At 37.8% G+C, this 26,194-nt stretch overlaps 1 protein-coding gene and 2 pseudogenes across 5 annotated transcripts in view; 1 reads left to right on the top strand and 2 right to left on the bottom strand.

Annotated features, from left to right (window-relative positions):
• Positions 1-25,589, top strand: part of N4BP2 (NEDD4 binding protein 2) — an 87,682-nt gene extending 62,093 nt beyond the window's left edge. For 3 of the 4 annotated variants that reach the window (XM_032273993.1, XM_032273995.1, XM_032273996.1), the window contains 5 exons: positions 4,284-4,422; positions 14,285-14,473; positions 17,043-17,211; positions 22,761-22,884; positions 24,206-24,398. In XM_032273993.1, the coding sequence (XP_032129884.1) occupies positions 4,284-4,422; positions 14,285-14,473; positions 17,043-17,211; positions 22,761-22,884; positions 24,206-24,251 (667 nt within the window). In that variant the 3' untranslated portion in view covers positions 24,252-24,398. Of the gene's footprint in view, positions 1-4,283; positions 4,423-14,284; positions 14,474-17,042; positions 17,212-22,760; positions 22,885-24,205 lie in introns of all 4 variants that reach the window. The other variant, XM_032273994.1, reaches the window with a different exon arrangement.
• LOC116548647 lies at positions 5,113-6,584 on the bottom strand (annotated as a pseudogene). The gene has a single exon (XR_004267494.1). The product of XR_004267494.1 is annotated as a heterogeneous nuclear ribonucleoprotein A3 pseudogene (transcript).
• LOC116548646 lies at positions 12,850-13,974 on the bottom strand (annotated as a pseudogene).
• Positions 25,590-26,194: the final 605 nt, after the last annotated feature.

The raw sequence follows: 26,194 nt of genomic DNA on the forward strand, positions 1-26,194 counted from the left end.
TCTATAGTAGTCCCTCCTAATCTGTGGTTTTATATTCCAAAACCCACAGTGGATGCATGAAACCATGAATATAACTGAACCCTATATATACCCTATATATTCTATGTTTTTTCCTTGTAAATAAAATTTAATTTATAAATTAGCCACAGTAAAAGATTAACAACAACAACAAACAATAAAACAGAGCAATTATTAACAGTATACTGTAATATAAATTAGTAAATGTGGTCTCTCTGTCTCAAAATACAGTTGTCCTTCAGTATCTGGGAGATTGGCTGCAGGACGGAAAATCTTTGTCTTTATTGTTTCTGAGTGGTATGTTTTATTTAGGGAGTCTGTTATGTCCCAATATTATAAAAATATTTTCTTTATTATTTAAATATCTAACTTCTTATGTGTGTGGTATGGTATGAGGTAGAGATTTATAAATGAGCTAGAGATTTAACTTGTTTTTCCAAATGCCTAACCAAATGAATGGATTATCTTTGCCCACTGGTATAAAACACAACCAGTAATGGTTACTGCATTCCTAAATACATATTTTCTTTTAAGGACTTCAATTCCATTGAGCTATTTGTTAGACCCTGAGTTGCCACCATATTGTTTTAATTATTGTAGTTATGTTAGGTATATGAGGAATGCTCTGCTTTGAAAAATATATACTTTTGATCATGTATTTTTAAATTCCTCACAAAAGTTTGTTTTAAATAGATACTTTTTGAGAATCTTTTGAGAATCTAATATAGATTTTGATCTTTAGTTTGTTAATATATTTCATATCAATGACAATAATGGATTTCTGTAATAAAACCTACTTTACCTTCAGATTTTTGTTTTTTTTCCTTTAATGTAGGGAGGAATTGATTTACTAGTTCATTGGAATTTTTGCAATAGTAATGAAAGGGTGTTGATCAGTGATTTTTTTTTCTGTTCCAGGGCTGTTTGTGTCAGATTTTGGTTTCAATGTTTTATTTGGTGTTAGGCTTAATAAAATAAACTGGCAGACTGCTGTTTTTCTCTGTTTTTCTCTGTGCTTCATACCTTGAAGGTTCTGGGCCTATGCTTTCTCAGGGAGAGGATCTTGGTTTATTGGACAAAGTCTGTTTTATGTTCTCTAATCGCTTATTTTTACTGGTATCTTTCTCTTAGAATTTGTTAGCATATTTTCAACTCTGGCTAGTTAATTTCCTTTCAGTCTTTAATAACATACATTTAAGGTATGAATTTTTCTCTATATTGTTTTGATTTGGATATATGATATTTTAATTTTCATTGTTTTCTAAATCTCAAATTTTAATTTTCTATTTAGAATTTCTTTCTTTCTTTTTTTTTTTTTTGAGATACAGTCTTACTCTGTTGCCCAGATTGGAGTGCAGTGGCACCTTTGTGGCTCTCTGCAACCTCTGCCTCCCAGGTTCAAGCAGTTCTCCTGTCTCAGCCTCCTGAGTAGCTGGGATTACAGGCATGCACCAACACACCAAGATAATTTTTGCATTTTTAGTAGAGACAGGGTTTCACCATGTTGGCCAGGCTGGTCTCAAACTGCTGACCCCAGGTGATCCACCTACCTCGGCCTCCCAGAATGCTGGGATTACAGGTGTGAGCCACCTTGCCTGGCCAATTTTTAAGGCATATAAAAACATAAGTGAATTTTATGTTTAGGCTTGGATCCCATTCCCAAGGTATCTCTTTATGTGTATGCAGATATTCCAAAATTTAGAAAAATCGGAAACCTCAGCGACTTAGGATCCCAAGTATTTTGGATGAGGAGTAGTCAACATATACTTCTCTTGGTGTATGTGTTTATGTGAGATAGGGTCTTGCTGTTGCCCAGATTGGAGTGCAGTGGCATGATCTTGGCTCATTGCAACCTTGACCTCCCAAGCTCAAGTGATCTTCCCACCTCAGCCTCCCAAGTAGCTGGGACTACAGGCATGTGCCACCACGCCCGGCTAGTTTTTTGTATTTTTTTTGTAGAGCCGGGGTTTCACCATGTTGCCCAGGCTGATCTTGAACTCCTGAGCTCAACGGATTCTTCCACCTTGGCCTCCAAAGTGCTGGGATTACAGGTGTGAACCACCATTCCCAGCCCAGCCTGTACTTAATATTTATTCTCTGTTGAGTGTGCAGAGTTCTAAATATGTCACCTAAATCAAATCTTTAATGGTAGTTTTCCAATCTCTAATTTTCTTACTTATTTTTGCTACCTAACTTGCTATTTTCTGAGGGTTTTGTGTTAAAATCTCCCAGATGCCAGAGGGTGATGCTAGCATATGGCCACTCCTGTTCAATGAGTACCTAGGGCAAGAGCCTAAGATGAAATAGCCCAGAGTTGTGCTTCCCCAGGGAAGGAGGGGCTTGGTGTGTCCTTTCTGGGGATGGCCAGTGATTGGTCAGCCAAGCCCCTCATGTTAGGTGGCTGATTGCCTTCATTTGTCTGCTGATACCTTCTCGGCTAGCAGTAGGTTCAACTTCATCCTGGTAAGACGAGTGGGTAGGCTCATTTAGTACAGTATATGCTTGAGGTGTAATCTTTTAGGGCTGTGACCTTCAAACAGTATCAGAGCTAGAGACTGACTTCCAGCCCCTTGAGCAGGTGGGTGATTTTAAGGCCTGGAAAGATATGGTTTATTGTTGGTAGCATCCAGCCCCTGGATACTGATATCCTTTGTGTTGAGCATATCTGATGCAGCAAGATGAGAGGGCTGAAGTGGAACTGGTGGTTGCACATGGCTTCCCTTCAGAGGTGGTCTTTAATCAACTGAAGAATAGCAAAATGCCACAATATTTTGGATAATTAGTTAACCACATTTCTTTCTTTGTTTTTTTTTTTTTTTTTGAGGCAGAGTTTTGCTGTTGTTGCTTAGGCTGGAGTGCAGTGGCACTATCTTGGCTCACTACAACCTCTGCCTCCCAGGTTCAGGCGATTCTCCTGCCTTAGCCTCCTGAATAGCTGGGATTACAGGCGCATGCCACCATGCCTGGCTAATTTTTCTCATATTTTTAGTAGAGACAATTTCTCCGCATCCTCATTGACACGTGTTATTATTTAATAGCTGTCTTCTTTTTTTATTTTTTAAAGACGGGTTTCACCATGTTGGGTCAGGCTCATCTTGAACTCCCGACCTCAGGTGATCCACCCGCCTCGGCCTCCAAAGTGCTTGGATTACAGGTGTGAGCCACCATGCCCAGCCAATACCTGTCTTTTTTTTATTATAACTATAGTAGTGAGTGGGAAGTTGTTTTAAGAATGTCCAAGGAAACCAAGTGTGAATTCAACAAAGGATTTAAGAAGAATAGGTGCTAAAATGAAAGAAAGATTTGTTATGGGTAATCTGCACAACAAAGAATTAGCAATTGAATTATCAATATATTACCTTTTGGTATTCATTTAGTAGCTGGGATTACAGGCACATGCCACGATGCCTGGCTAATTTTTTTCATATTTTTAGTAGAGATGGGGTTTCACCGTGTTGGCCAGGCTGATCTTGAACTCCTGACCTCAGATGATCCACCTGCCTCAGCCTCCTAAAGTGCTGGGATAACATGCATGAGCCACCACACCCGGCCTAGTTAACCAAATTTCAAAAAATATTTGTATGTGCTCAGTTCCTCAGTATCTGGCCAATGGAAGAGGTGAGAGACATAAATAGTGTGAAATACTGAGCAGCATAAAATCATATGTAATTTTTTTGAATGATTTTCTTTAGATATTGGAACATGAGTGTGTCAGACATTTGTCAATTTGTAGAATTTCATTCTACAGATACTATAGTATCACCCTCAAGATATGACTGTATAATGCGGGCATGAGAGGTAGGGTAGTGCTTTACTTTTTATTTTCTATATCCTTACTTAGAATTTGACTAGAATCCCATGGTAAAAGTAAACAGGATTTTGCACAATAAAAACGTCAACTTAAAGATCTATTGTCTGTGTTTGTTGTTTGAGGGAAACCAAGTGTGAATCCAACAAAGGATTTAAGAAGAGTAGGTGATAAAATGAAAGATATGTTGTGGGTAATCTGCACAGCAAGATTAGCAATTGAATTATCAATATTACCTTTTGGTATTCATTTTTTGAAAATTAGTTTTTGAGAACCTATTACTTGATTGTTTCCTTCTGATCATTCTTGATTATTTTTTTGAGATACACCATGTTAAGCATTTAACTTAAGCCAGTTTTTCATATTCTTGTAAGATGTTTGAAGATTCTTGTGTTAATGTCTCCACATAACTTATTTTCATTTACTGACATTATGTTTGTTCTTAAATTTTCTACAGCTATTCATTAGAACACACAGTGCAATTTCTAAACTGTGTTTTTGAAGCGGACCCTGTAAAAACAGTTGTAGCTCAAGAGTTTGTTCACCAAAATGAGAATGTCACATCTCATACTGGCCAGAAGTCTAAAGAGAAAAAGGTATGGAGTTACTAAGTTTTTTATACAAGGGTAGATAACAGTATATAAAAATATAGTTGGTTTATTGAGTATGATTATTTGTCATCATTTTGTCTAGACTGGAAATTTAACCACCAATGGGATATTTGGCTTAGAATATCTGTGCACTCAATCAATTTATAGTTGATTTTTTTTTCTTTGTGTGTATGATAAACAGGCACTTGAATATCTGCAACTTCTGTATACTTGGACGCAGTAGAGTATATGGTTTAATTGAATAGCTGTAAGTTTGTAATATGATGGGTCTTGAATATAAACACGTGGGCAGAAATACTTAGCCTTTTGGGAAAGTGCCAAATTTTTTCTCAAAGTGGCTCCACCATTTTATATTTCCACTAGAACTGTATGAAGGTTACAATTTCTCCACATCTTCACTGACACGTTATTATTGAATACCTGTCTTTTTTATTATAACCATTGTAGCGAGTGGGAAGTTTTTTTTAAGAATGTCCAGGATTTGTTTTAATCAGGTATAGTAAGACATGTAGAGATGGAAATGTTGTGAAGGAAGTTTATTATACTCCTAGAGCTCTTGAAACAGGAGGTACGGCTTGCTACCCAAGACCACATGGGGAGCCAGCAGGATTGGTCAGGAAGCAGTAGTAGGGGGGAAATGTGGAAAAAAGCCTGTATTTTGGATTCTTTTTTTTGTTTTTTAAAGTTAAAAATTCCTTAATTTTTTATTCCTGGTACCACTACCACAATTTACAGGGCAATATACCTGATGTAATGAAAAGAAAAAGAAAAAGACAAAGCTACAACAGATAAAAGACCTCAGGAATGTACATCTAATTGACACTACATTGCATTAATCAATAGCTGCACTTTTTGCAAACTGGCTATGACAGTCCTGAACAAGAAGGGTTTCCTGTTTAAGCTGCAGTAACTTTTCTGACTGTGGATCATCGCTCCTTCTGTTGCACATTTTTACAGTTCCTCTAATGCATTTGGGACGACTGTCTCAAAGTAACCTGCAGCTTTCCTGACAACTCCTTGCTCTCACTCCTGCTAAGAACTGTAGCCCTTTTCTGCTGCTTTTAGAACCTTCTGCTACCATATCCACCACTTCTACCACCAGATCCATAACCACCACCATAGGGACTGCCCGAGCTTCTTACACCAAAACTGCCCCCTTTCATGGGTCCATAATTTGATTGCTGTTGTCTACTATAATTTCCAAAATCATTATAGTTCCCATCACCACCATAGTTACCACCACCAAAATTTCCTCCTTCACCGTAACCATCATATCCTCCACCACCGCCACCATATCCACCACCTTGGTTTCCATATCCTGGTCCACCACCACTATAGCCCCTTCTACTAGTATAACCAGGACTACCGCCACAGTTGCCACCATCACGAAATCCATTATATCCACCATCACCTCCTCCATAACTACCCCTGCTGCCACCACCTCCACCACCATAACCTCCTCTTCCACCAAAGTTTCCACCACGGCCAAAATTACCTCCACCACCTCCAAAGTTTCCTCCGCGACCCATAAAATTGCCAGATCCACCTCCACGACCTCTCTGTGATCCAGCAGACTGCATCTCTTGTTTAGAAAGGGCCTTTTTCACTTCACAATTATGGCCATTAATAGTATGGTATTTCTGAACAACAATTTTATCAACTGTATCATGATCATCGAAAGTTACAAAAGCAAATCTTCTCTTTTTTCCACTCCGCCTGTCTTCCATAACTTCTATGGTTTCAGTCTTACCATACTTTTCAAAGTAGCCTCTCAAATTATACTCTTCCGTATCTTCTTTAATACCACCAACAAAAATTTTCTTCACTGTTAGATGGGCACCAGGCTTTACAGAATCCTCTCTAGGAACATCTCTCTTTGGTTCCACTACACGCCCATCAACCTTGTGTGGTCAAGCATACATTGCTGCATCCACCTCTTCAACACAAGAATAAGTCACAAAACCAAAGCCCCTGGAACGTTTAGTTTGGGGATCTCTCATTACCACACAATCTGTAAGTGTGCCCCATTTCTCAAAATGTTCTCTTAAACTATCATCTGTAGTTTCAAAGCTCAGACTACCAATAAACAGTTTTCTCAACTGCTCTGGTTCCTTTGGATCATGGCCCTCCATTTTGAGACTGGACTCACCTCTTCCAACTCGAGTTCAATATGTGTATTTTGGATTCTATGAGAAGGAATGTGCAAGGCATAGTAAGCGGGTTTAGGATTGGCTAGTTTAAATAATTTCAGCAGGCTCTGAAGCATAGGGACTTTCTCTGTTTGTCTGATAATTGGCCCTAGGGTGATTAGGGCAGGTGGATAGTGCCCTGGAGTGGGAGAACCCCATTCAAGGAGGAGGTTGGAGGCCTAGATTCTGGATTGGTTGGTTTGCAAATGAAAGGCATGCTCCCAGACACGTTTGTTATTTCTAGGAATTATCTAAACCTGAGGGGGTTCTGAGAGTGGAGGGAAATGAGGGGGCCGAGGGAGCAGCCTCTCTAGCATCATGAAGTCTGCAAAAATGCCAGTGCCAGAATACAGAAAATAACAGACATGGTTAATACAGAAGTGATGTCTTTTGGTTTTGATTTGCATTTCGTTGATAACTATTGATGTTGGGTATCTTTTTATGTGCTATTGGTCATTTGTACGTCTTTGGAGGAATGTCTGTGTGTATCCTTTGCCTATTTTTAAATTGGGTTATTTGTCTTTATTGTTGAGTTGTAAGCGTTCTTTAGATATTCTAGATACAAGTCCCCAGTCAGACTTGTGATTTGCAGATATTCTGTCCTTTCCATAGTTGCCTTTTCACTCTGTTTTTTTCTGTTGCAACACTGAAGTCTTTTAAATTTGATGTAGTCTAGTTTGTCTACTGTTGCCTGTGCTTCATTGCCAAATCCAATGTCATGAACTTTCTTCCTGTATTTTCTCTAGGAGTTTTATAGTTTCAGGCCTTTCATTTAGGCCTTTAATCCATTTTGATTTAGTTTTTGTATATGTTGTGAGATAGAAGTCCAAGTTGATTCTTTCACATGTGGTTATCCAGTTGTCTCTTGCCATTTGTTTCAAAGACTGTTCTTTTCCCATTAAATTTTCTTGGCACTCTTGTTGAAAATGAATTGACCCTGGCTAGCCATGTACAGAAGCAGAAACTGGACCCCTCCCTGACACCTTACACTAAAATTAACTCAAGATGGATTAAAGACTTAAACCTATAAGACCTAACACCATAAAAACCCTAGAAGAAAATCTGGGCAAAACCATTCAGGACATAGGCGTAGCCAAGGACTTCATGACCAAAATACCAAAAGCATTGACAACAAAAGCCAAAATAGACATATGGGACCTAATCAAACTCCACAGCTTCTGCACAGCGAAAGAAACAGTCGTTAGAGTGAATCGGCAACCAATAGAATGGGAAAAAATTTTTGCAGTCTACCCATCTGACAAGGGGCTGATATCCAGAATCTACAAAGAACTAAAACAGATTTACAAGAAAAAAACAAGGAAGCCCATTCAAAAGTGGGCAAAGGATATGAACAGACACTTTACAAAAGAAGACATACATGAGGCCACCAAACATATGAAAAAATGCTCATCATCACTGGTCATTAGAGAAATGCAAATCAAAACGACATTGAGATACCATCTCACGCCAGTTAGAATGGCGATCATTAAAAAATCTGGAGACAACAGATGCTGGAGAGGATGTGGAGAAATAGGAACACTTTTACACTGTTGGTGGGACTGTAAATTAGTTCAACCGTTGTGGAAGACAGTGTGGCGATTCCTCAAGGACCTAGAAATAGAAATTCCATTTGACCCAGCAATCCCATTACTGGGTATATATCCAAAGGATTATAAATCGTTGTACTATAAGGACACGAATGTTCCTTGCAGCACTGTTTACAATAGCAAAGACTGGAACCTACCCAAATGCCCATCAATGATAGACTGGACAGGGAAAATGTGGCACATATACACCATGGAATATTATGCAGACATAAAAAACGATGAGTTCGTGTCCTTTGTAGGGACATGGATGAACCTGGAAACCATCATCCTCAGCAAACTGACACAAGAACAGAAAATCAAACACCACATGTTCTCACTCATAGGTGGGTGTTGAACAGTGAGAACATGTGGACACAGGAAGGGAAGCATCACACACTGGGATCTGTCGGGGGGAAATAGGGAAGGGATAGCAGGGGGTGGGGAGTTGGGGAGACAGAGCATGGAGAGAAATGCCAGATATAGGTGATGGGGAGGAAGGCAGCAAATCACACTGCCATGTGTGTACCTATGCAACAATCTTGCATGTTCTTCACATGTACCCCAAAACCTAAAATGCAATTAAAAAAAAATGAATTGACCATAATTGTAAGGATTTATTGCTGGACTCCTAATTGTATTCCATTGATCTGTATGTCTTTCCTAATGCCAGTACCACTTGTCTTGATTACTGTGGCTTTGTGGTTAAGTTTTAAAATTGGGAAATGTGAATCCTCCAACTATGCTCTTTTTTTAAAAGATTTTTGGCTATTCTGGTGCCCTTGGATTTCCATGTGAATTATAGAATTAGTTTGTGAATATCTGTACAGAAGCCAACTACAATTTTGATGATGTTTGTGTTGAATATGTAGAGCAATCTGAGGAGTATTGCCGATTAACAATATTAAGTCAATTCATGAAATGGAATATCTTTCAGTTTATTTAGGCCTTCTTTAATTTCCTTCAACAATGTGTTGTAGTTTTCAGAGTATAAATTTTGCACATCTTTTGTTAAGTTTATTTCTAATACAGTATTTTATTTTTCATGCTGTTGTAAATGGAATAATTTCTTTTGTTTGTTTTGTTTCTTTCTGGTCTGGAATTATATTGTATTTTTTAAAAATTTACTTTTTTTTCTGAGCTAGAGTTTCGCTTTTGTTGCCCATGCTGGAGTGCAGTGGCATGATCTTGCTCGCTGTAACCTCTGCTTCCCAGGTTCAAGCAATACACCTGTCTCAGCCTCCTGAGTAGGTGGGATTACAGGCATGCACCACCACACCTGGTTATTTTTTTTTATTTTTAGTAGAGACAGGGTTTTTCCATGTTGGTCAGTCTGGTCTCAGACTCCCGACTACTGGTGATCTGCCTGCCTCAGCCTCCCAAAGTTCTGGGATTACAGAAGTGAGCCACTGCACTGGGCTCACTACTTTATTTTTTGATATTAATTTTAAATTAAAAAGAGACAAGGGTCTTGCTATATTGCCCAGACTGTTTTCATCTCCTGGGCTTAAGCAATACAGGCTTGAGTCACTGTGCCTGGCCTGGAATTATGCATTAATTTTGTTTTTGGATTATTACAAGTACATTCTCTCTCCTGATAACATGCAAGGCACAGTGTGAGTCATTATGCTGATAGGGAATGATAAGAGGGTATGGTTGCTCAAAGTGAGAGATGATTAGAAATGTAATCAAAGGGGAGGTACGGCAAGGCGGGTGGATCACCTGAGGTTGGGAGTTCAAGACCAGCCTGACCAACATGGAGAAATCTCTGTCTCTACTAAAAATACAAAATTAGCTGGGCATGGTGGTGGCACATTCCTATAATCCCAGCTACTGGGGAAGCTGAGGCAGAAGAATCGCTTGAACCTGGGAGACGGAGGTTGTGGTGAGCCAAGATTGTGCCATTGCACTCCAGCCTGGGTAACGAGAGCAAAACACTGTCTCAAAAAAAAAAAAAAAAAAAAAAAAAAAGGAAATGTAATCAGAAAGTTTTTGTGAGTTATGCCTTAGCCTTGCCCACAAAATGTAGGCAGGTGGCTCAAAACTGATTAAAATCTTTTAAGATTTTTGAACAGAATAATCTGTCTCTTTGTTCTCCCAGGATGCTCAGGGACCACATTGCTATAGGGGATATCCTGGTGCCAGTAACATTTTGGTTCTTCTCTTTTCAAGAAACTAACATTTAAAATTCCATTGTATTAATACTACTTTTTTTTTTTTTGGTCTTTACATTTTATAGGTTTGTTATCACAGGAAATTTTAGTGTTGTAATACATCATGCTTTCAAGAGAATATTAGGTAAATTCCTAGGAAGCAAATATTTCTTTTTGGAGTCAGGGTCTTGCTCTGTTGCCCAGGCTGGAATGCAGTGGCACCAGCATGGCTCATTGAAGCTTCAGCTTCCTGGGCTTAACTGATCTTGCCTCAGCTTTCTGAGTAGCTGGGACCAGGCATGCACCATCATGTCTGACTAATTTTTAAATATTTTATAGAGTTGCCCAGGCTGGTTGAATTGTTAGGCTCAGGTGACGTGCTGCTTCAGCCTCCCAAAGTGCTGAGATAACAGGTATAAGCCACCTCACCTGGCCACAGGAAGCAAATATTTCACTTGGCCCTTGTTAATGAAGTAATAGTAAACCATGTCACTATGAAATGAATATAAAAGTAAATTTCAGTTGTATTTTAAAAGAGAGTAACTATTTGAGAAAATGTCTTTCATTTTATATATATATATTTTTAAGAAAATGAAAAATACAGCATCTCTTGCCAGAGAATCAAATATGATTGCATTTTTTAAGTATAAATACCTACAGAGACCCTAATGCTATGAAGTGTTTATTAAGTTCATAATGTTAGGCACTATTAAGTTTTTAAAAGTCATAGAAAGTAGTTTTATTATCCTCCCCAAAGTCTTTGATTTTATCAGGGAATCAAGCTATGCATTCACAGAATATTTAAATGTTAATATAAAGAAGCTTGTGGATTAAGCACTGGCAAGAGTGACATCAGGAGGTAGGTTCTATGAATATTCTTATATCAGAGACATCCTTGTGTTCTTTCATAAAAATAATTTGGGTATCTGTTACAAAAATATATCAACTGATTTGCTCTGGTAATGAGTTAGGAGTATGGTGATGTCTACTCTTTTTTTTTTCTCCTTTTCTTTAACTCTTTAAATCTTATGGAGTTCTGGGGCTAAATGAGCTAAATATAATGAATGAAGAAATTGTTTTTTGTTTTTTTTTTTTTTTTTTTTTTTTTTTTTTTTTTTTTTTTTTTTTTTTGAGACGGAGTTTCGCTCTTGTTACCCAGGCTGGAGTGCAATGGCGCGATCTCGGCTCACCGCAACCTCCGCCTCCTGGGTTCAGGCAATTCTCCTGCCTCAGCCTCCTGAGTAGCTGGGATTACAGGCACGCACCACCATGCCCAGCTAATTTTTTTGTATTTTTAGTAGAGACGGGGTTTCACCATGTTGACCAGGATGGTCTCGATCTCTTGACCTCGTGATCCACCCGCCTCGGCCTCCCAAAGTGCTGGGATTACAGGCTTGAGCCACCGCGCCCGGCATGAATGAAGAAATTGTGTAATCACCTACTATTATATATGAGGCCAGTTTTTCCCAGCCTTTCATGACTTCTGAACTCTTCACAGACAGGAAATGAAAAAAAATCATACTTAACAGTTAGTGATTATGGCCAAGTGCAGTGCACAACATATACATGCACAACATATATATATATATATATCTGTAGAGACAGGGTCTTGCTTTGTTGTCCAGGCTGGTCTTGAACTTCCGGTTTCAATTGATCCTCCTGCCTCAGCCTCCCAAAGTGCAAGATTATAGGCATGAGCCACCATGCTGAATATCTTTTATTCTTTTGGCTTGATTTAGTGACCTAATTGTTTTGTTTTTTTTTTTTTTTTAAATTTTGAGATTTTTTTTTTTAATTTGAAGGCAATCTTAATGCTATTAAATTCACGAACGCTAATTTAAATACCCAATCCTATTTATTTAAAACACACAGTGCAGATGCAAATATCTATTCTACTTGTCAGCACCTGTTCATATCATGAATTGGAAATGAGGAGAATAGATTCCCCTTAAACTGCAAGTCAGCAGGTGTTTCTTTACAGCTAACTTTGGCAAAATTCATACGAAATAGTAATTAACAGTGATCTTATTAATGCACAGTTAAAACCTTTAAAACTGCCTTTTGTTAAAGTTTCTTTCTGTACTAAAATATAGAAAAACTAAACACAAATATTGAAAAATTAAAAATTTCTTAATTTTTTATTCCGGGTAGCACTACCACAATTTACAGGGCAATATACCTGACAAAAGTATAAAAAAGACAAAGCTACAACAGATAAAGGATCTCAAAAATGTACATCTAATTTATACTACATTGCATTAATTAGTAGCTGCAATTTTGCAAACTATGGCTATGACAGTCCTGAACAAGAAGGGTTTCCTGTTTAAGCTGCAGTGACTTTTCTGACTTTAAGTCATCGTTTCTTATGTGGCAAATTTTTACTGTTCCTCTAATGCTTTTGAGCTATTGTCTCAAAGCAACCTGCAGCTTTCCTGCCAACTCCTCGCTCTCACTCCTGCTAAGAACTGTAGCCCTTTTCTGCTGTTTTTAGAACTTTCTGCTGCTGTATCTACTACTTCCACCACCAGATCCATAAAGACCACCATGGGGACTGCCCGAGCTTCTTCCACCAAAACTGTCCCCTTTCATGAGTTCATAATTTGATTGTTGTTGTCCACTATAATTCCCCAAATCAGTATAGTTCCCGCCACCGCCAAAATTTCCTCCTTTGTTGTAACTATCATATCCTCTACCGCCACCATATCCACCACCTTGGTTTTCATATCCTGGTCCACCACCACCATAGCCCCCTCTACTACTATAACCAGGACCACTGCCATAGTGGCCACAATCACCTCCAAATCCATTATATCCACCATCGCCTCCTCCATAACCGCCCTTGCTGCCACCACCTCCACCAGCATAGCCTCCTCTTTTACCAAGGTTTCTACCACGGCCAAAATTATCTCTACCATCTCCAAAGTTTCCTCCTCTACAACCCATAAAATTGCCAGGTCCACCTCCACGACCTCTCTGTGATCCAGCAGACTGCATCTCTTGTTTAGAAAGGGCCTTTTTCACTTCACGATTATGCCCATTAATAATGTGGTATTTCTGAACAATAGTTTTATCAACAGTATCACCACCATCAAAAGTTACAAAAGCAAATTAATTCTTTTTTCCCCCCACTCTGCCTTTCTTTCATAACTTCTGTGGTTTCAATCTTGCCATACTTTTCAAAGTAGTCTCTCAAATTATACTCTTCTGTATCTTCTTTAATATCACCAAAAAAATTTTCTTCACTGTTAGATGGGCACCAGGCTTTATAGAATCCTCTCTAGAATTAGCTGTCTTTGGTTCCACTACACGCCAGTCAACATTGTGTGGTTGAGCACACATTGCATTCACCTCCTCAACACAAGAATAAGTCACAAAACCAAAGCCTCTGGAACCTTTTGTTTGGGGGGGGGGTCTCATTATCACACAATTTGTTAGTGTGCCCCATTTCTCATAATGTTCTCTTACACTATCTGTAGTTTTAAAGCTCAGACCACCAGTGAACAGTTTTCTCAACTGCTCTGATTCCTTGTGATCATGGCTCTCCTCCCCTTGGCAGTGGCAGCAATGACCAGAGTTGGGCTGGGGATGACCAGATGGTGGTTTTACCTCCATTTTGAGACCAGACTCACCTCTTCCAACTCGAGTTCAATAGCCCTAATTGTATTTTGATAATTTTAGAGAACTCTTCAACATCTCCAGAGATAAGAGTGATTAAAGAAAGGGTAACCTTAATGGCATAAAAAAGTTAATGATAGTTGATACATGGCTGACTGACTTACAAGGTAGACACTGGAGAGAATCTATTTCCTGAGCAGAGATGAAAATATATGAGAGCCCAGTTTTCATGTGTGTTGAGTGAAGGTGTAAGGCATTAGTTTTTTAAACTCTCTGTGTGTATTACTTATTGTTTAAAATCTTACAGCCAAAGAAATTAAAAGAGAATGAAGAAACACCAAGCGAACTGTCTTTCCAAGACTTTGAGTACCCAGACTATGATGACTACAGAGCAGAGGCTTTCCTTCACCAACAGAAGAGGATGGAGTGTTACAGCAAGGCCAAAGAAGCTTATCGGATAGGGAAAAAACATGTCGCCACCTTTTATGCCCAGCAGGTAAAGTGGAAAACTGATTATGTATTTTTTCTTTGTCAGTTATAATAACTAAATAATCTTGAAGCAGATAACACCCATGTTGTTACTAGATTAAGTTATTCTGGGGAATGTAGTGGTTATATAAGTGACATAAATGAGGTATCCTAAGAAATGTATGGTCCTGGGAATTTCATCTCCTGCTGTTCTGAACGTTTGAAATGCTCAGCTGGTTGCTTTTGCATTTATTGCTTAAGTGGAATTACAGTTTATTCTGACAGTCCATATTTCTGGCAGCAGAATATTAATATTGGCCATTTCAGAGGTGGGATTAAAGGGGTTTTGTGCCTTCTATCATGTTAGAATTTTTAGTAACATATCACTTTCATAGTATAAAAATGGCATTAATATTTTTTAGGGAAGTAAAATTTCTACCTGGGGTCATTTGACACGGTATTGTAAGGAACCTGCTTTTTTTTTTTTTTTTTTTTTTTTCTTGAGACAGAGTTTCACTCATGTTACCCAGGCTGGAGTGCAATGGCGCAATCTCGGCTCACCGCAACCTCCGCCTCCCGGGTTCAGGCAATTCTCCTGCCTCAGCCTCCTGAGTAGCTGGGATTACAGGCACGCGCCACCATGCCCAGCTAATTTTTTGTATTTTTAGTAGAGACGGGGTTTCACCATGTTGACCAGGATGGTCTCGATCTCTTGACCTCGTGATCCACCCGCCTCGGCCTCCCAAAGTGCTAGGATTACAGGCTTGAGCCACCGCGCCCGGCCTACCTTTTTTTTTTTTAAAGGTAAGGTCTTGCTCTCTTGCCCAGGCCGGAGTGTAGTGGTGCAGTCTCAGCTCACTGCAGCCTTGACCTCCCGGGCTCAGGTAATCCTCCTGTGTCAGCCTCCCAAATAGCTGGGACTACAGACACGCACTACCAGGCCAAGCTAATTTTTGTATTTTTTGTAGAGATGGGGTCTTACTTATTATGCTGTACAGGCTGGTCATGAACTCTGGTGTTCAAGCAGTCCTCTCATCTCAGCCTCCCAAAGTGCTAGGATTATAGGTGTGAGGTGCCATGCCCAGCAAGGAGTCTGCTTAAATTTTTATGTTTGTGTTTCCATATGCGTTACTTTTTTGTGTTTGAGCAGAGAAGAGTATCAAACTGCTATAGCCCTGTGACCCCTCACAGTAGTCCTTGGGGGATAGCTTCTGGGGTAAGTAACTATAAGATTGAAGGTGGGCCGGGTGTGGTGGCTCATGCCTGTAATCCAAGCACTTTGGAGGCCAAGGCGGGTGGATCACCTGAGGCTGGGAGTTCAAGACCAGCCCCAACATGGTGAAACCCTATCTTAAAAAAAAAAAAGATGTTGAAGGTGACCAAGACGAGACCCAGCATTAACACAAATAATAAACCAGTGGTTTTAAAAACAAAAACAAAAGTAAAAATAAATAAACCAGTGATTCCTTCTTGAGATGGTGTATTAGAGTTCTCTAGAGAGACAGACCAGTAGGATATATGAAGAAGAATTTATTAGGGGGAATTGGCTCTCACAATCACAGAGTTGGAGAAGTCCCATAATAGACCAGCTGTAAGCTAGAGAACCAAAGAATTCAATAGCATGGCTTAAAGTCAGGAGTGTAGCGCAGTCAAAGCTCAAAGCCTCAGAACCAAGGATATTGACAGTGCAGTCTCCAGTCCAGGGCCAAACACTCAAGACCCACCGAGAGACAGCTGGTATGGGTCCCACAGTCTAAAAGCTGAAGAATGCAGAGTCTGAATTCCAAAGGCAGGAAGAGAACGTCTGCCTGTTTGTCCTAGCCAGCCCCCAGCTGCCCACATGGTTGGTATCCTAGCCAGCCCCCAGTTGCCCACATGGAGGGCAGGTCTTCTTTCTGTCCACTGACACACACATCAGTCTTCTCTGGAAACACACTCAGACACACCCAGAAACAATGCTTCACCAGCCATCTAGGTATTCCTCAGTCCAGTCAAATTGATACCTAAAATTAACTGTCACAGATGGGGACTGTGTTTAGTTAAGTTTCCCACTTTTACGACTTTTGGTTCAGAAAATATGTTAGAAAGAATGACTCAGTAGTACTGCATTATTATTATTATTTATTTAGAGATATTCTTGCACTGTCACCTGGGCTGGAGTGCAGTGGTATGATCTCGGCTCACTGCAACCTCTGCCTCCTGGTTCAAGCGATTCTCCTGCCTCAGCCTCCCAAGCTGCTGGATTACAGGTGCCTGCCAGCACACCAAACTAATTTTTTGTAATTTTAGTAGAGATGAAGTTTCACTATGTTCACCAGGCTGGTCTCAAGCTCCTGACCTCATGATCTGCCCGCTTTGGCCTCCCAAAGTGCTGGGATTACAGGCATGAGCCACTGCACCAGCCAGGACTACATTATTAATACATGGAAATTTACCTAAATTTTGGTGCATTATTGTATATTAAACTCAATGCATTAAGATTTTAGATTTATTATTCCCTTTTTTCTCCTGGCCTTTTATTTGGGGCACTTTTAATTTTCTTATCACCCAAGTAGCAAATATCAAAAGTGTCCCTTGGTGATATGTTTATGATTTAGGGTACTCTTCATGAACTGAAGATGAAAGAAGCCAATCACCTTGCTGCTGTGGAGATCTTTGAGAAAGTCAATGCCTCACTGCTGCCACAGAATGTTTTAGACCTCCATGGGCTGCATGTGGAGGAAGCTCTAGATCATTTGATGAAAGTTTTAGAGAAGAAGACTGAAGGTAGGACTGTGGTAATCACAAGTTTTCAATAGAATATATGTCTTTGCTTATATTGGTATAATTGGCAAATTCAGGAGAGCCTGAATATGCAGGCTGAGGATATCTGTGCAACATTGTAAACATTTGTGTTAGCCATTCTTCAAGAGAACCTTTTTGGGAAAGGATCCTCACTGGTATGAGGATTAACATTTTCTTCATTTGTATTCCTGTGTTGTATTTATTAGAGAATTTTTCAGTAGATGTTTGATAAAATACAGAAGTAAATAAGGTGATAGGATTTTTACAGTGATCACAAAAGGCAGAATTTCTAAGTATTTGCAGTGTGGCCGTGCCCCTTTCTTTTCTGCTTGTGTCTTGCCTTTGCAGGTTAATAGGAAAGACCACTGCCAGCTTGTCATCTAAGTTTAATGTTTTCCCAGGACTTTGGATGAGCCTCCATTCAATATTATGTACTTCACATACGTTAAAGTATTTTGTTGGTTTAGCATCTTGTTTACTTTTCATCATCATATGGTAAATTGTCCTACCGTGACTTGATCGTTTCCTTATGATTAGATTCAGTTTAAAATATTTTTGGGTAAAAACACTATTTAGGTGATATTAAGTTAACCTTGGTGAACACATCACGAGATAGAAGTGGTCAGCTTATCCCATTATTGATCATGTTGTTTGATTTCTTAGCTACGGTCGGACTCTGAAAAAGCATTAGGATAAATTCTAAAATCCCTTGTCTCTTGTCCACCTCTCCAGACTCATCCTGTGCTTTTCCTCCTTTTCTGTATGTTTAACTACATTATCAGTCTTGACCCCCATCCTAGTTAGGCTCCCTGTTAATAGCCTCTCATAGTGCTCCAACTTCTCACAGTGTTTATAAAAGCTTACTGTATAATTGGTTATTAAAGGTCTGTCTTTTTGGCCAAGAATTGAGCCAGTATTGATTATCGAATCATTGTATACAGTGCTTTTCCTTCAACACTCAAAAAGTTTTTGAATAAATGACTAACAATAGGTATTCCTTTCATTTTTTTTTGACAAATAAGATTGTTTATATTGAAAGTATGCAATGTGATTTGATAAATGTATACATTGTGAAGTGATTACCACAGTGAAGTAATTTAGCACATACATCACCTATTATTGTTACCATTTTCTGTGTGTGGGATGAGAACATTTAGGACTTACTCTGGTAGCAAATTTCAAGTATATGATATAGTGCTATTAAATATAATTACCATGCTACACATTAGCTCACTAGAATGTATTTTTTTTAGAACTGAAAGCTTGTACCCTTTGACCAGCATTTCATTTCCTCCACTCCCTGGCCCCTGGCAACTACCATTCTATTTTGTTTCTATGTGTTTGGCCTTTTTAGGTTCCACATATATGTGAGATCATACAGGATTTATCTTTCAGTGTCTGGCTTATTTCACTTAGTATAATGCCCTCCAGCTGTATCTGTATTGTTGCAAATGGCAGGATTTTTTCCTTTTTAAAAGTTTTTAATTTTTAATTTTTGTTTAAAAGAAATAGGACATCTCAATGTGTTCCCTAGGCTGGTCTTGAACTTCTGGGCTCAAGTGATCCTCCTGCCTTGGCCTTCCAAACTGCTGGGATTACAGATGTAAGCCACCACACCTGGCCTGAGCCACCATGCCTGGTCCCCTTTTTGTTATAGAATAATATTCCATTGTATCTGTATCATATATTTTTTTTACCCATTTATTTGTTGATTTACATTAGGTTTTCACCTCTTGGCTGTTGTGAATAATGCTTCAGTGAACATGGAAGTGTAGCAATCTCTTAAGATACTGATTTTGTTTTCTTTGGATGTATGCTCAGAAGTGGGATTGCTGGGTCATACACAGTGGATTTATTTTAAATTTTTTGAGGAACCTCTATACTGTTTCATCTCATTTTGTAGCAGAGGAAACTGATTACTTAAAAAGTTTATTGAAATGAAAAATAGGCTGGGTGTGATGACTCATGGCTTTAATCCCAGCACATCGGGAGGCTGAGGCAGGTGGGTCACCTAGGTCAGGAGTTCGAGACCAGCCTGACCAACATGGAGAAACCCTGTCTCTACTAAAAATACAAAATTAGCTGGGTGTGGTGGTGGGCACCTGTAATCCCAGCTACTTGGGAGGCCAAGGCAGGAGAATCACTTGAACCTGGGAGGCAGAGGTTGCAGTCAGCCAAGATCACACCATTGCACTCCAACCTGGGCAATGAGAGTGAAACTCTGTCTCAAAACAAAAACAAAAAAACAGAAACAAAATACAATATGTCTTTACAAAAGCTTGAATATGAATGTCTGCAACAGCCAAAAAGTGGGAATAACCTAAATGCTCATTAACTGATGAACAGAGAAACAAAATGTGGTAAATCCATACAGTGAAATTTAATTTAGCCATGTAGAGAAATGAAGTACTGATAATGCTTCAGCACGGATGGGCCTTGTAAACATTATGCTTTGTGAAAGATGAAGACAGATAAAAAGCCATATGTTGTATGATTTCATTTTTACCAATTGTTCTGAGTATGTAAATCTAGAGAGACAAAAAGTAGATTAGTGGTTGCTGGGACTGGAATGGGGAGAATATGGGCAGTGACTGCTAAGAGGCACAGAATTTCTTTGCGAAATGATGGAATGTTCTGGAATTGTGTTGGTTGCACAACAAACATGGTGAATATGCTAAAATCCTTAATTGCATATTTCAAAATGGTTAGTTTTATGTTATGTGAATTTATCTCAAAGAAACTGTAAGAAGAAAAAAGAGTTAAATAATTTGCCCAAGGTGACACTTGGTCAGACCCAAGATGCAGATCCTTTCTGGAAGCCAAGGCCCATCTCCTAGCACATGCTGCCACCACAGTAGCCTGTAGTTACTGTCAGTCAACACTAGATGGCAGTATTGTTGAATAGAAATGTGTCCAATGGAAGATTGTGGCTCTGACCTGCATTGCTTTTTGTCCTGATTAAGGACTGTTAAAATTGGAGATGAATTTTTTTAAAAAAGAGAGACGTGTGGACCTTATGTCTCTTCTGATTGAAATATGTAATGCTACCTATGAAATATTTTTGCCTCAAAATCAAACTAGGAGCAGATCAAACCTTTAGAACTGACTACTATTTTATAGGAATTTACAGGGGACAGAGGAACGTGTTAAACAACACCATGGGAGTACAGTCAGCAAAGTCCAGACTGTGAAAGTCTAGGATAGACTGGGTGTGGTGGCTCATGCCTGTAATCCCAGCACTTTGGAAGCCTGAGGCAGGCAGATCACTTGAGGTCAGGAGTTGGAGACCAGCCTGGACTAAATGGTGAAATCCCATCTCCACTAAAAATAAAAAATATTAGCTGGGTGTGGTATCTCACACCTGTAATCCCAGCTACCTGGGAAACACAGGCAGGAGAATTGCTTGAATCCAGGAGTTGGAGGCTGCGGTGAACTGAGATTGTGCTGCTGCTCTCCAGCCTGGGCAACAGAGTGAGACTCCACCTCGGAGGGGAAAAAGTCTAGGATAAATGATACAGTTTTTTTCCAATAAATTGTAAAGAAAAACACCAGGGGAGGGGAAGCTTTGTTACTTAAGAAATTTATCAATCAAATACAATGTATAGACTTATTTCAGTCTTGATTCCAACAAATCACTGTTAATACATAGTTTTGAGAGAATTGGGGGAAAGTTTTGGAAACTAATGATATTAAGGGAGTTTTATTTTTTAAGATATGATGGTGCCATTGTAGTTATGCTTTTTAAAGGAGTCTTTATCTTTTTTGAGATATGTACTGAAATATTTGCAGTTGAAATAAATCTGGAGTGTGCTTAAAAATGAGTTAAAACAGCTCTTTCAAAGGTGTTAAACAACAAGAATAGCCTGTATTTGGGAAACTAAACATATACATTAATTCATGCAACAGACATCCTTTGAACTCTTACTTGAGGAACTAGAGAATATTTTTAGAGCAATAAGTGAACTATTAACAGGTGATATGGTATAAATGACTGACCTAAGTGATAAGGGGAGCCATAGTGAAGACAGTGAATTATGGTTAGAGATTTAGTTATGATTATTATTTTTTTTTGGTAAGTAAACTTTTTGAGATGGAGTCTGCCTCTGTTGCGTGGGCTGGAGTGCAGTTGGTGTGACCTCGGCTCACTGCAGCCTCCACCTCCCAGGAACAAGCCATCCTCCTACCTCAGCCTCCCAAGTAGTTGGGACTACAGGCACACCCCACATAATTTTTGTATTTGTAGTCAAGATGGGGTTTCGCCATGTTGCCCAGGCTGTTCTTGAACTCCTGAGCTCAAGTGGTCCACCTGCCTTAGTTTCCCAAAGTGCTGGGATTACAGGTGTAAGCCACTGTACCTGGCCAAAGTAAATGTTTATATGTAATGTAATGTATGTAAAGAACAGTGCACAAAGTTACAGTGCAAAAAACGTTGTAAAAAATCTGTAAAAAGATTTTGCACTATATACCTAGAATTTTGTGCACTGTGAATACCCTTGTGAAGCTAGCACTCAGTTGAATTTTGAACAACATATTGCTTGAAGTAATGGATGGGGAAAAGAGATGAAGATCATAAACAGACAAGTAATTAGAAATGCAAGAGCAACATATTCTTTTAAAATTCCAGGCTGAACATCATCTTGGGGATGTGATACTTGAAAAAGCATTTGTTTGTATTCTATTGAAATATTAGCACAATTTAATAAGCAGACCTTGGAATGTTTATATTTTGTATGTCTGTATTTTAAATTTAATAATTCAACTCGTTAATAGTTTTTGTTGTTGTTGTTGTTATTCTGTTCCAGCTTTTATTAGTTTTCAGGATTTATATCCTTGATTTTCACAAGGTCATTTTCAAAACGGAACTTCAGTCTTTTAGGAGCCTCAGAGTCCTTTGATGTTTTAAGAACTGTCAGGAAAAGTTTGTTAACAATTGATTATCTTTAACAGAAGGACTGCAATCCATGCTGTGATTAGTGGATTTGCTAATAGCTATTACTGGAAGATAATCTATAAAATAGTTATATTATCCCATTTTCCTGATGAGAAAATAGTAACTTGTCCATGGTTACAGAGTTGTTTCGTGTCGGAACTATGATTCAGAACAAAGCTTGATGGCTTTAGAATATTTAATTAATGGCGTTGTTGTGAAGATTCTTAGTTAATATATATAAGCCATTTAAAGCAATACTTGACTCCTTGTGTATAATCATTGTTAGGTATTGTTAATGTTGTTATTGCCATTATCATTATTTCAGGGAGAACTGGTAGTGCACAGAAATCTCTTTCCCTCTAAAGGAAAAAGTCCCACTTAAATCTTTTGATGGATAGATTACAATGAGGCTATGCATTTTAAAACATTATTCTGGGGGCTTTTTGAGATAGCAGTTCTATCTCACTATTACTGTTTTGAGATAGCAAACCCCAGAATTCTCATGAAAACAATTTCATGTGTGTTTAAGTAGCTAAGGTTTGTTTTCTGTTGAGAATGTAAGATAAACGAATTTTAACTCCCCCAATTTCTGTTGTAACAGAATTTAAACAGAATGGTGGGAAGCCCTATTTGTCTGTGATTACTGGGAGAGGAAACCACAGCCAGGGAGGAGTTGCTCGCATCAAACCAGCTGTCATTAAACACCTCATAAGCCATAGCTTCAGGTGAGTGTAGATTTCTGTTATTGATAATGGCAACTCTCCATATAGATCTGTATCAGAGATTTCTGTGAGTATAGATTTCTGTTACTGATAATGGTGATAGTCCTAATATAGCTAGGTAAATAAACACTAAAAGTCTGCTCAGGGCGATCTGTTAAAAGAGTTAACTAAATTTAATCATCTGATTTTAGCCACAGGTTGATAAATTATTATATAATTTTCTCTGCTGGATTTATGTTGTCTGGTAAACCAGAGATAAGGAAAAATGTGTTTGTTGCCAATAATCATCTGATAAAATTTCTATCATAAATTTAAATTTTTAAAAGAAAGTAAATATATGTGTTTTTTTGATAAGGTATTATGCAAAATAGATAACATATATCATATTTTAAGATTTGCTCTTATTCTTTTGAAAGAAAATATTTGTGGATTTTGGATGGAATTGGGGGCTTCTCTTGAAATATAGTTATAATATGGTTATGTTTAAACTTTAGCAAAAATGTTCCAGTTAATATGAATTTGTGTTTTCATAAGTCAAATGCTATAAGGACCTGTGTTGACAAACATGAAATGTTCTTTTTTATTAAGTGATAATTATTTAGTAAGAGAAAATGACAAAAAAGTCAAAGATGAAAAATCTGTTGATGGATAGATTTCCCGCAAATGTGTATCATTAGCTCCTACCTACCAATTTCAGTGTAGCATATTTATTTTATGCCACATAATAAGTTATTATTTTGCTACATTATCAAAAATGGTAGCATAATTATGAGCATAAAACAGGTGACATATCAAGATTATTTTTGACATATCAAGATTATTTTTATCAAAGAAGTAGTTAGACTGGAACATTATCATGCTGAGATTAATTACTTTAGAGACTAGTCTTTCTTTAAATTCTCTACAGATGGAGTTGAAAGTATCACATGACCAGATTAGTCAGACTTACCTGATTAATACTGCAAGTTTATACTTTCTATCAGAGATTTCTTCTTGGTGGTTTCATGATTCATCAAGGACTTTATTCTTCCTACAGCATACTCTTTTTCATGAAAATAAAGTTCAGGCTTCACAGGTTTTGAAAAATCTTAAGTTATACTAACTGCTAAGTCAGGAGCAACTCCCAGTTTTAAAATTATATTTGTTTTGACCGTAGATAAAATGAACATAAATGTAGATGTTGGTCTCGGATATTGACTTAAGGGTTAATACTTTGGTAGTAAATATTATGTTAAGCATAGGTACTTGGAATTGATTACAAGGTATATTCCCTAGCTAATTTGAAATTTTTATCTTTAAAATAACTCTTTTCTCATTTCTGCAGGTTCTCTGAAATTAAACCAGGGTGCTTGAAAGTCATGCTAAAGTAAAAAAAACGCCCTTGAATTAGAAGTATGAAGGTTTGTAGGTTAAAATTACTTTTATTTGCAGTAGTTCAGTCAATTCTACCCTAAACATGTGTTTTATTATAAATAATATTCAGGTATGAAGCAAAAAAATTACGATGTTTTTCAAAATCCGAGAGGTTTTTTTTTTTTTATTAAATGAATCAAATGCAAATACATTGCCTGTTAAAACTATTACAGATAAATTTTATTGATTACAAAATGTCTAAGAAAATTACCAGCTACAGTTCTAAAGTTTAAAGTGCTCTGATTGTTTCTCAGAAAAGGTTATTTTTGTATTAATTGTTGTGTGACATTTATTAATGTCCTAAAAGTCTTTTGTGAGAAGTATTTAAAGTGCTTTGAGACCTGATTCATGCCCTCAAAGACTGGTATTAAAAGAAGAAAAAGGACATAGTAGTGGGCAGTAAAGAAAAAAGGGAGATCTATCAAAAACACTTGAATATTTTTTAATTTCAAAACTAAACACATAAAATGCTTTTATTTTGCCATATCGTACAGGAAGGAAGACATGTTACTGCACTTTCTTGTGCTTTGTATATGATCTTAATCTTTTACCTTTTGTTCTGTTCTTCTGTGCGCATTTTATGGGAAGAAAGTTGGATCTGAGATTATATTGCAATTTTATACTTTATATAGACAGAAAAGTTTTCAGAGAAAAAAAAATGTTTAAATATCTTCCAGATGTTGCTGCCTTATCAAAATGCTTCTAGAACTGTCTATAAAAGTGGTATTTCAGACAGTACTAAATACTTATATTTTGTTTTTGAGGCATGTAATTTTTAAACTGCAGTAGGTTAAAATTATATTAACTTAAAAAAATGTAGAAAATATTTTGGTTATAATTGTCCAGGTGCAGTGGCCCATGCCTGTAATCCCATCACTTTCGGAGGCCAGGGTGGGTGGATCACCTGAGGTCAGGAGTTCAAGACCAGCCTGGCCAATGTGGTGAAACCCCATCTCTACTAAAAATACAAAAACTAGTAGGGCGTGGTGTCGTGCACGTGTAATCCCAGCTATTTGGGAGGCTGAGTCAGGAGAATTGCTTGAACCTGGGAGGCAGAGGTTGCAGTGCGCCAAGATTTAGATTACACCATTGCACTGCAGCCTGGATGACAGAGCAAGACTCGGTCTCCAAAAAAAAAAAAAAAAAAAGGAAAAAAAAAGAAAAAAGAAATCATAAAAGGAATCCTTACAATTTGAAATATTTTCACTTCTATTTCCAAAAAGAGCCAACTTTCTCAAAGGAAGTTTTCATTAACTTGTGTTGTTTGGTTAGCTAATAAATTGTTAGTATGCAAGTCAAACCTGTGTAAAGGAGGTTATAATGTGGTTAAGTATAATTTTCCAATATGAGACAATGGCTTAAATTTGTCTTTGGAAATGGAGAAAATTTTCAACATAATTAATTTTAACAAACAGTTGTGTTGCTTTTTGTTAAGCTTAAAAATTTTGAATCAGGAATTATAGGATTGAGCTTGTACCAAAAGAATCCTGAAGTACCAGAATGGTTTTCCAAAAGAGCAGACATTTCAATGAATATAAAATCCCAAAACATTTTTTTGTATATCATGATTGCATGCTTTCAAAATAAGGAGCCTTATCATTGAATTTTAGTTCCATAAAAATAAAAATACATGTTTATTATTTAGAAATGGTCAGTGACTGGTATTGAAGTATTACTCACACTTGTGTTTATAATGATTTGTTTAATACCAACAGTTTAGCACACTTATAATATCTAGAACAGTTAAAATACGTTAAAAATAAAGCAGTTCGTTTTGACAACTACTGTAAACTATAATTGTTAATGAAATGAGACATTTCTATGTATAAATTAATGTAAGAGTATGAAAAACAATGCTAAAATGTGGAGTTACTGGAATGTGTGCAACTGCATACTCACT

This window comes from Sapajus apella, unplaced genomic scaffold (genome assembly GCF_009761245.1).
Source record: "Sapajus apella isolate SASKATOON/1434 unplaced genomic scaffold, GSC_monkey_1.0 scaffold5, whole genome shotgun sequence".
In the NCBI taxonomy this organism is placed as follows: Eukaryota; Metazoa; Chordata; class Mammalia; order Primates; family Cebidae; genus Sapajus; species Sapajus apella.